At 42.4% G+C, this 11,358-nt stretch overlaps 1 protein-coding gene across 2 annotated transcripts in view; it reads right to left on the bottom strand.

The window, feature by feature from the left end:
* The window catches only part of amacr (alpha-methylacyl-CoA racemase), a 50,954-nt gene extending 41,536 nt beyond the window's left edge, over nt 1–9,418 (bottom strand). Inside the window, exons 1-3 of one of the 2 annotated variants that reach the window (XM_054744453.2) lie at nt 9,336–9,418; nt 7,083–7,350; nt 6,808–6,951 (exon numbers count right to left, since the gene is read on the bottom strand). In XM_054744453.2, coding sequence (XP_054600428.2) covers nt 6,808–6,951; nt 7,083–7,329 — 391 coding nt within the window. In that variant the 5' untranslated portion in view covers nt 7,330–7,350; nt 9,336–9,418. Of the gene's footprint in view, nt 1–6,807; nt 6,952–7,082; nt 7,351–9,251 lie in introns of both variants that reach the window. The other variant, XM_054744452.2, reaches the window with a different exon arrangement.
* Between the last annotated feature and the right edge of the window lie 1,940 nt (nt 9,419–11,358).

Consider the following 11,358-nt stretch of genomic DNA (forward strand, 5'->3'; position numbering starts at 1 on the left):
GTAATACTGTAGGTAATGAGTGTTGTATTAGAAATAAAATACTGCATAAATCTTCACTTCACAGCCACAGAACTGAAACATCTGGTTTTATTTGTTTAAATACACCCGACTCACTTTTCTTGAGTTGGATTTGTTATTATCTTTTGAGTCCATTAAAGCTGTGGTCCTCAAGATTCACCTCATGAAGCAGAGGAGGTGATTATGAAATTTGAACAGCTTCTGCTCCTCCCCTGCCCTTCCTGAAAGAGTCAAAAGCCACGCCTCCTAACAAGCACGTGCAGGGAAAGCAGTCAACAGAGAGAGCATCGCTACATTGAGCCAGAGCTGAGCTAGCGTTAGCAATAGTTTTCAAGGTAAGGATGTTTCCAACCAACAATTTAGTTATTCACTGTGAACAAAAGGCCTTTGATAAAGAATATCGATAAATATATACTGTAGTTTTAAAAGACAGCTCACATAGGCGATGTGGGCGACGGTGGCACAGGATTTAAGTGCTTGCCCCGTAGTCGGAAGGTTGCAGGTTCGAGCCCCGCTCAGTCTGTCGCTGTCGTTGTGTCCATGGACAAGACACTTAACCCAAATTTGCCTGCTGGCGGTGGTCGGAGGGACCGGTGGCGCCAGTGCTTGGGCAGCCTCGCCTCTGTCAGTGCGCCCCAGGGCAGCTGTGGCTACATCGTAGCTCATCCTCACTAGTGTGTGAATGTGTGTGTGTGTGAATGGGTGAATGACTACATTGTAAAGCGCCTTGGGGGGTTCTAGGACTCTAGAAGGTGCTATAGCAAATAAAGGCCATTTACCAATTACATAATCTTTATTATTAATAAACCCACTATCAAACTGTTAGCTTTTTATCAGGAGTCACTAGCATATTTTTAGCCTATTTTAGCATTAGCTCCATGTAATAGTTTACATTTTATACAGATGTCATTAAAGAAGGGATGAATGTACATTATGGTACAGGAATTATTTAGACACATCATGAGTAAACATCACATTCTGTGTAGTCCTTCTAATCCTGGTTGTTACCAGAGGCTTACTGGTTACTTGTGTGTTTGGTGCTAGGTTACAATACAACCAGTACTGGTTTAGGCCTCATTTGGACCAGTTGTAAACCTGGTCTGAATGTCTTTAACTCATTCACTGCCATTGACGACTAAAGTCGTCATTTTAGATCCAACCGTTCACTGCCAATGACGACTAAAGTCGTCATTTTAGATCCAACCGTTCACTGCCAATGACGACTAAAGTCGTCATTTGCATTTTTTTACTGTTTGAGCATTGGAACGAGCCCCGCGCTGAGAGAACAAACATCTCAGCCCTGAAGTCAATCTTCATCCGCATACGTCACAGATCACATGATCAGGAAGCAGACCATCCATGTGTTTGGAGATCGTTTTGGGCCGTTCCTGTAAAAAAAGTGAGGCGCGAACCGGAGAAGCGTCTGCCGATCACAATTCGACAACGGATTATGAAAGAACGGATAACGCTCGAAACACACGGCTTATTCCTGATGTAAGAGGTGAGTCTCCTCTTTGTTTTGGCATCAGCATCATGCTAGCGCGCAACGTTCTGTGACTCTTAAAAAAACAGTAAAAACAGTGAGAAACGCTGGCAGCGAAGGCCGTTAGTGATCAGGAAACGGCTGGCAGTGAATGAGTTAAGCATCAAATTTCATTTACTACGCTGGAAAACACTAGAGCTCAGTTATGGAGGAGTCATCTGATGAAGAGTTTGAACCTCCCGTCACCTCATCAAGCAGATGCGGTTCCTTGGAGAAGATTTACATCGAGTTCAGAATCTTGGATCAGAACGCGCTTGAACAGGTAAGCACACTAATATTACACCCAACATTAGGGCTGCACGATATTAGGAAAACCTGCGATATTCGATAACAGTGATTAATATTGCGATGACGATATTACTTGCGATAAATAAAAACTAAACTCAGGAACAAAAATAATCAAAAACAAAGAAATAAATAAATCATTAAAATGAGAAAAACCAAAGATGTGAGAAAAGGAAAAAGAAAATGAACAAGAAAAGGCAACCAGTGGATCCCAGGAAAAGCAGAATCAGCAGAAAGAGGAGAACTAAGCAAACTCAGGTGTTTGCTAACCATCAAAATTAGGTACCGTCCGCCTCGGGGGCGGGCATCTGACGCCACCCAGAAGCCACCCAAATAGGTGAAGAGCTCTATTTGATGTGTTAAAAAACATCATGCTTATGTTTGACAGACTGCATTATGTGTAGCAAATATCTGAGCTGACCATTCATTACGATATTTATCTGCTCTTTGCGATATGCATATTGTGCATGCTGATATTGCGATAACGAAATATTTGCGATATATTGTGCAGCCGTACCCAACATAAAATAATACTCAATACTGTTGCTGTAATAGATATCTTTTCACTTTCATAGAAACGCCACAGACCCTAAACCTTCACGTTGGACGGAGACGCTGGTATTCTGTCTGATGTCCTTACCCTCTCTGGTTCTCCTGGAACTACTCTTCCCATCACATCAACCTTCTTGGTCTATGTATTCCTGCTACAGAGAGGCATCAACTGATTAAGAAAAGGGACTGCAGAGCATGACACCATCGAGCACGCTGGTGTCTGAGGCTCGTTTTTGTTGACTGAGCTTCCTGTGGTGGAAAAGCAGCACTATTGGGCAAAGCGGTAGGCTCACAGAAATGATTCGTTTAGCTGTAGGAGCCTGGGGAGGGACAAGAAAAAAATTAAAAATAACTTTCTCATATAACAGGGTCAGATGGTCAAATTTAAGGATTTTTTAAAGTTGTTTAATAATTTAAACTGATGTACCACAGCTTTAAGCTGATTTAACAGAATAACATTCAAAATGAAACTGAGGTTGAAGCTTTGAGTTTCAATTAGTGTTTTGTCGTTCAAAAACGAAATGGCTCTTAGAAGTGACCAATCAGATTCAGCTCCTTCTCTGAGAGCCGAATCTGAGTCATTATTTTTTCTTCTTTTCTCTCTCTCTCCCCCTTTCTCTCAGTGTTTAAGCTGTATGTGATTGGTCAACTCCTCAATGAGCCCTCTGCTCTTCAGGGAGCAGGAGCAGCAGGGGAGGGGAGGAAAGGGGGACAGGTACGGTATAAGCTCAGAGCAGCGAGAGGAGTGTGAGAAAGGAGAGAAAAAAACAGGCTACAGAAAGGTGAGGACATGAGCGAAAGCAGGAAATCCAGCCAGATTTGACACATTTTACCAACACTGAAAATTCAAAGGAAGAGTGACGACTATGCAAAGCAAAAATATATTTTCAAGCAGCCTCTACAAATTCTACTGTGTGATTATCCCAGCTTTTCTAAGTTGTTTACCTGTAAATAGCTAAATCTATAAATATTTTACATATTTTATTTTTGATTTGTTGCACTTTGTTTCGTAATGGGATAGTTAGAAGTAATTTAATGGGATACTATGCTACTTTATATTTTTAAATAATTTTCTTGAGTCGGTAAGTGCTAAAATGACCCTTTACAGGATTACTGTAAAGTCACTCAGACCCCACTGCCCTCTGTAGCCAGAATATCACACTTGCAACGTCAGTGTGGCGGGCCGCTGTTTGGCTGACATACCTGGTGCTGCAGTCTGCTTCCAGCACATTTCCTGCATGTTTTAGATCATGAACACATCTGATATGTTTGATTTAGTGATAAATCGCTTCTGTAGATGCTGATGACAGCTAGGGAGTCATTTCACACTTCAATATTTATACATTTTACATATTTTTCTGGTGATAAATTAATTTAAAAAACAAAAAATGTGAGGAGCCGTTTGAGAGCTGGTTCATTTTAGTGAGCTGAGTCGTAAGAACCAGTTCTCCTAACCCCAAAATTCCACTATCTCCGCTCCGCTCCGGCACGAACTCCGCAGCAAAATCGGTCCTGTTGTAGTCAATCGGAGCTGCTCCACTACTGCGGCTATGCGGCGCAGTGCGCCGCCCGCCGTTCCGCCATCCGGCAAAAATAGGATTGATTCTATTTTTGTCGGACGCCGGAGCACCTCCGCAGTCAATGGACAGAAATCACAACCGCCCAACAGGAAATGGAGCAAGCACAGCTTCCGTTTTTTCACAATAAATCGATAACAAAAAGCGGTTTTTTTTTTGGTTCATATGCACAGGTTTAACAACTTTTAACAACTATCAATGGCGGTTGAACTTTAAATGCACAAAAGTAAGCCATAAATACAGTTTCCACTATCAAAGTAGTCACCCTTTGTTGATCCAAACACTGCTGATCTCTCAACACAAATGATGGGCAGATTAAACAGTTCATTTCGATGCTTCTCCCACACAACGGGTGTTTGGATCTAACTTCCGCGTTTATTGCTCGGACTGTATCGCAAGATCTCGAAAATCCCACGCATGCGTGTTTGCGCACCTCAGGTCTCCGCACCAGAGCGGAGCCGTTGTAGAGCGGGTATAGTATAATTTGAGTTTGGAAGCGAGCGGCAGCGGAAAGCGGGGGCGGAGCGGAGCGGAGATAGTGGAATTTTGGGGTAAAAGAGCCGGAGTTCCCATCATTAGTTTCAATGAGACGGATTCATGACTCTCGTCTTTTGTTTTAACTGCTTTTGTTTTCAGCTAGGCACACATGTGGATGAGTAAAACCAGTAATCCCTTCTAGAGAAGCTTTGGGTCTCAACGGTTTCCCAACAAAAAACATCCTTCAAAGTAGTAAACGTTTCTGTTTAGCATGTGTGTTGTATCAGGACAGCGTGAAAAACTTATTCCAGACTGTATTTAAAACAAACAACAAAATCACATAAATATTCAGTATCATGGTGAGACAACATGCAAAGTTGGCAGCTTCATTCCTTTACCACAGGGATTCCCAAAGTGTGGTGCGCACACCCCTGGGGGTGCGCGAGCTGCCGCTAGGGGGTGCGTGAGGTGAAAAGTGTAATGGCTGCGGAGCTCAGAGAAGTCTGTCATATGTCACCATTAGCATAGAAACTCATTTGTGGGTGGGCCAAAGAAAAAGTAAGTGGGCACAATAAATGTAATTGAAAACAAGTATATTTTTGCGCGCGCGTCCTCCGCATGTGCCCTAGCTTCATAATAATAATGCGCCGAGCTTCAGCGCTCTGGCCTGCGCACGCCAATATGTTCCGTATTTGATCATTTTTAACAGTGTTGGAGAAATCTGAAGGTGGCGAGTCATTCTGGCAGATTGTAATTAACACCCTGTCTCATGCAGGTGTTCTGACATTGTAAACCTCACACACAGAACATTGTGGATGTAACAAAATAACAAGAAATGATTCCCATTCAGGCTATTGACAGCACGCTGAAGATCTGAAGTTCAGAGTGCGTCTATCAGAGGTCAGACGTGTTCCGGCTGAACCACGGCTCACGGGTGCACAAGTGAGCGCATCTGGGCTGGGCAGAAGTCATTTTACAACATTGGTTTAAATAGCGCAAGACGCGGTGACTTGAGCGGCTGTGCCGCGCGCGCACACACACACACACAGATTCAATAAGCGCACACGCTGCTTTAACTCCGGTGCGCCGTCAGACTGAAGGCAGAAATGAACGCTGCCTCCACCGTGATAAAAACTTTTAAGAGGTTATTTTTCATTCAAGGTCAAATTAAGATTTTAGCTTCTGGGATGAGTCGGGTCCGCTCCAGCCAGTGACTCCTCATGAACCTGACCACAAGTCCTGCAGCATTTCTTATTCCAGTCCGCATGGCAGCGGATCGCAGATTCAGCCACACCATAAAACAGCAATAAGTCGGTCTGAGGTAAAAGTGAACATCATGACTATATCTTGTCCCCTATAGACATTTGATTACGCACAACATACGCTCAACATGGTCGGGACATAGAAGGGGGTGCGCGGCTAAATAAGTTTGGGAACCACTGCTTTACCATTTACAAAAGTGCTGATTTTCTGAGTAGAAGGCACACACACCCAGTCAGTACATATTTGATTCAAGAAAAAAGGCTGACGTGTTTTTGAAAATTATTAGTAAGGCACTGCAGTCTACCTCCCAGCAGGACAGCTCCACAAACTGAAGTTCTCTGAAAGAGCAAAGAAAAAGTCTGAAACTCCTCAGGCTACAAGACAAGACGTACGACGAATGGTAGCGAAATGATCTGCCCCTCCATGAGTGACGACACACCCACAGCTATCCGTTGCTCCTTTGTCACTCAACAGAGAGGGAGAATAACCTCTCAATCGATCTACTGTAGCTAGGTTTGACCCTTTGTTAGAGAAATAAATCCTTACTTGGGTCTGAAAAATCAGTCAATCTAGCAACACAGACAGATGGAAACACTGGGAGGCACAACTGTTCTAAGGGAATATGCAACTTGATTGGTTTGTAACGTCCCACATGGAGCTGTGCCGGCTAGATGCAGAAATTAAAACAGACAAGCGCTACAGCGCAGTACTGTCCGGTGAAGACAGCTGAAATCACACATTCATAGTTTAATCCATTTGTGCTCATCTACAAGAAGGGAAAATTATTTTCCTGGACAACTCAAAAGTTTCTAGGACATTTTACCCCCCCCCCCCCCCCCCCCCCCATTTTCCTTGTGATTTCCATGATTGGAAAATTGGTCAATCGTTTTCCTGGTTTTCCAGGACGCATTGGACGCCTGACCTGATTTAAAATTTGTATGCTGAACAAAAAGTCGGAACCAACAAGATCCAACCATCAAACTTGCTGCTCCTATGTTAAATATAAAGTAAAGGTATAGAGGGGAAAAATCCAGTTAGCTCTAGTGGGCGGCAAAAGAGACCTCAGAACTTGAACCGTGTGGATTATTTTACCCGACATAGCGAGGTAGTTGATGTCATGTCCAGCTGCGGTGGCATAAGACCCACTCTGACCATAACCCGTTAGCCGGGCGTAGATCAGACGAGGATTTTCTTTCAGCAACTCTCTTGGACCAAGGCCCAGTTTCTCCATCACACCTGAGCATGTAAAAGAAAGTCATTAGAAACACTTCATACAGCTTCCTTGATATAGATCAGAAAGCTTGAGACCAATTGTAGCCATGCAGTGTTGTGTTTAATTTTTGATTTCAGTCTGAAGCATATCTGACCTTTGCGATAGGGCTCGAGGACCACGTCAGACTGAACACAGAGCTTCCTGAGTAATGCCACGCCTTCTGCTGATTTCAAGTTGATTGCGACTGATCTTTTCCCCCGAGCTTGTGTGTCCAGAGACGTGGAGGTCTTTGTTCGGTCCACACGGACCACCTTGGCTCCAAAATCGGCCAGGATCATGCCGCAGAACGGAGCAGGAGCCAGTCCTGCCAGCTCGATAACTCTCACCCCCACCAGCGCCATGATTTAATGATTTATTCAGACCTGCACCACATCAATAACAGAGTAGAGATTCAATATATTCATTTATTGGAAATGTAACAGCTGAATGTTTTTTCAACAATCTATATTTCTAGTGGCATTGATTTGAATCACTTCCTAAAAATTTCAAAGCATTGAATTCAAAAAGTCTTTACAAAACATTTTATTCATTTATATTTTCTTATTGTTTCTGCTATTGGTAAGTTCCCAATAAAGTTAATGTCCCATTTGTCATCATCACACACAGGTGAAATTACATCTCCGCATTTGACCCATCCCCATGGGGAGCTGTGAGCTGCAGCCATGGCTGCTACGGTGGCTGCGCTCGGGAAATATTTGGTGGTTTAACCCCCCAATCCAACCCCTTAAAGCTGAGTGTCAAGCAGGGAGCATTGAGTCCCATTTTTTGTCTTTAAATTTGAAAGTATGCATGAAATATTATCACAGTACAATTTTCAGCAGAAGAAATACTTCCAACAATTAGCAAATCACAAAACTCAGTTTAGTTTTTTTTTTACATTACATTTCATAAAAACAGCCCCGCTTTGGTGAGTCTAATGGGCCATTCCCATCTGTACCGGGTCGGCCCGGGCCGGGTAGCCCCAGTCGGCCCCAGCCTGGCCCGGTTGATTCCACACATCCTTGCCTTAAGCCCATGTGGGCTGATTCTACCCACCAATCAGAGGCTTGCTCTAATGGAAGGTGTGAATTTGCTGTCAGCAGTGGGTGTGTTGGCCCTGGTCGGCCTGAAGTAGACCCCCTCGAGAAGAGGGCTGAGAATGAGCCTTGGTTGGCCCGGAAAAATACCTGGCCACTCAGATATGTAAACAACCTAGGCTACCCGGCCCGGGTCGACCCAGTACAGATGGGTATGGCCCATAAGTATATAACAACATATAACAAAATATCACCAATTTAGGGTTCTCGTATTCAAGTGTACATTAAATATTTCAAAGATGCTCTAGAATCGATGCACTGTAGTACAGATTTTGTGGTAAATTCATTTACCTTTGGGTTGAAGTATACCACAGTAATTTACAAGTAGGCCTTTAAGTAATAAAGTTTCATCTATTATCCAATAATGTGGTGACAGTCAAGGAATTGAACTGACTTGAGCATAATAAACCTGAAACCAGCAGTGTCCAATCTTGGTCCTCCAGGGCCACTGTCGACTGGACATGCCTGCCTTAAACTAAACCAAAGTAACCTTCTGATGGAAGCTCTTCAGTTCACTTTTTATGAACGCCGAATTAGTCAGTGATTATTAAACATTGAATGCAGTGACAACTTTAAGCTAGTTCTGTGACAATTTATTTTCTAAAAACCAAACATGTTTCAGTTCTGAATAGTTTCCATTTTTACCTAAAACTCAGACGTGGTGAGAGGAGCTGCTTCAGTTATCCAACTTTGGACTTTAAACTGAGACAAAATGCACTTGTTTGTTTAGAGTACGTGCTTAGTCTGTGAATGCTAACTAACTCGCAGTAAAAATGTTTTCAAATACAGCAAACATAAACCTATCTGACATGAGACATCAGATAAAGTGCTAATCTTTAACTGATTGTGAGGGAAGCTACTTATCACAAAAGGCTTTAAAGTTTGGATTTCCTAAACTACTATTTACCGGTTCAAATAAATGTCTGTTACTGGTTGACCTCAGCTGACTAAACGAAGTATAAAAAATAACAAACTGGAGGGTCGCGTGAGCAACACTGAAGTTAGCTAAGGATCACACAAGCTAGCAACACTACGTTCTACTACATGGGTTTACTCTAGTAAAAAAAACAGCACAAAATGATTTAAATAAACTTAAAATGGTGCTTTTCATATTTATTTAACCTGCAAACACATTTTTACTACGCGAGTAAATGCGCGTAGTAAAACAAATAAAAACAAGTTCCTACCTGTTGAGTTTGTTTGTTTTTATATCAAAAGCGTCGACAAATTAATAAATGATGGCACTAAGGACTAAGGACACAAGAACTCGCCTTATTTAAATGTCAAACGTCACTCCACTCTGTGGGGCAACTTTCCTGCTGTACACCACACGGTGAAAACAAATTTGATTTACTTCCGGGTTTCTAGTAAAGGTTGGTCTAAGACTTCTGGGAAATGAAGTTCTCTTGAGATGGATATTGGCGAGTGAACTGTTACCTTCCTAGCATTGAAGCTGGGTGTGTGCTAATTTGTTATAGCCTTTAGCTGGATTACAAAAAAAAAACTGATAGCTAAGTATTTTAACCATAGGCAGAGTTTCCAAAAAGATGTAGTCTGCTTTCAGCGGTAAATTTCAACGTTTGATAAAAACTAAATCATGATGTCTAGAGCATCTGGAGCATGGCCTGAGGCAAAGTTCCTGTGAAGAGTTATTTAAGTTTAGAGCCACATGTGTTCCATTGCAGAAGAGAAGATGCATTTTATGAAGATGGCCAGTGAAGGTTTATCTGAAATAAATAAATAAATCTTAAAAGAGAAGGACAATGCTCCTGTGAATACATAGACAGCAGCTGCAGCCATTTCAGCAACCGTTTCTTGTTTTTAAAGCTACAATGGCAAATTTGGAAAACAAATTGGCTTAAAACATTTTTTCATGCCTGTTACTGCAAGTATAAATCAAAATATATTTAGGAAATTTTACGGGCGATTAGGCACTTTTGGTTTGCTTTTAGCACCCCCTAGTGTCTGTTTGGAGAACCGAAAGGCAAACATATCTCCTCGCTGTGTTCATCTCAATGCCTTAATCTAACAGCTGAAATGTCTCCCCAGCTTTCCTTAGTGTCATGTACATGAATGATTCATCACTAAATGAAACAAATCAGCTGTGTTCATGATCAAAATTATGCAGAAAACGTGCTGGAACCAGACTGCAGCACCAGGTATGTCAGCTCAATTTTTCCCACAGTCCAGACCATCAACTCTGAAGTTGTAAGCGGAATATTCAGGCCACAGGGGCGATAGGAGCTGGATGGCCTTTCATTAACCCTGTAAAGAATCTTTTTAGCACATACTGGCTCAAGAAAATAATTTTAAAAAGTGAAACATTTCAAAGTACCCCTTTAAATAAATAAAAGGGTTCTCACACATTTGTCTAAAAAAACCTTCACCAATAATACGTTTTGGACAGAAAGCAACGATTGAATCAACCGGTTGTTTGTCTCGCTGAACTGCCACACTTCCCTGGGTCCTCCATTCATTACACACCTGTGTATTTTGCAGCAGAATATGTCGATGAGCAGAACACAACTGGTGGGAGAGGTTTGTGGCTCAACGATATCAGAGAAGGAGCTTTTGTCTGTGCTGGTGTGAAGGCTAGACATACTTAAAGTTCTGAATAACTGAGTTGGGTTTCAGTGGTTTTCTAACAAAAGACATTTCATATGAAGAAAGAAAAAGATGATAAATGCCCTGCGCTTGTGTAGCAGCTTTCAGAGTCAAAGGACTCCAAAGTTCTTTACACTACAGTGTATAATTCATCCATTCACACACTGATGGTGATGTGGCATTGTAGCCACAGCTGCCCTGGGGCGCACTGACAGAGGAGAGCCTGCCAAGCACTGGTGCCACCAGTCCCTCCGACCACCACCAGCAGGCAAGGTGGGTTGTGTGTCTAGGTCTAGCCCAAGGACACAACAGCAGATTTTTCTGTCTGCAGCCAGGATCGAACCTGCAACCTTCAGATTACTGGGCAACCCCTTCAACCTCATGAGCTGCATTCTGTGTACTGCACATCTTTGAAAGTAGAAATTTTTTCTGTTTAGCATATATGTTGTGTCAGAAGACTGTAACTAACATCAGAGCATCAGACTGTATTTAAAAACCTAACCCTAACCCTACCACTTGAACTTTAGAACAAACTAACCAGAGACCCAAAAAGAAAAACACCACTTGAATCCCAGGACACAAAAAAGAGACGTTTGGACCTAGAAAATGGTGACTGCTGGTGTTTTGCACTATCATGTTTTCTTCAGGCATCGTGGGTTCTTCACAATATAATCTGTAAGCCACTTTTGT

This window comes from Nothobranchius furzeri, chromosome 6 (genome assembly GCF_043380555.1).
Source record: "Nothobranchius furzeri strain GRZ-AD chromosome 6, NfurGRZ-RIMD1, whole genome shotgun sequence".
In the NCBI taxonomy this organism is placed as follows: Eukaryota; Metazoa; Chordata; class Actinopteri; order Cyprinodontiformes; family Nothobranchiidae; genus Nothobranchius; species Nothobranchius furzeri.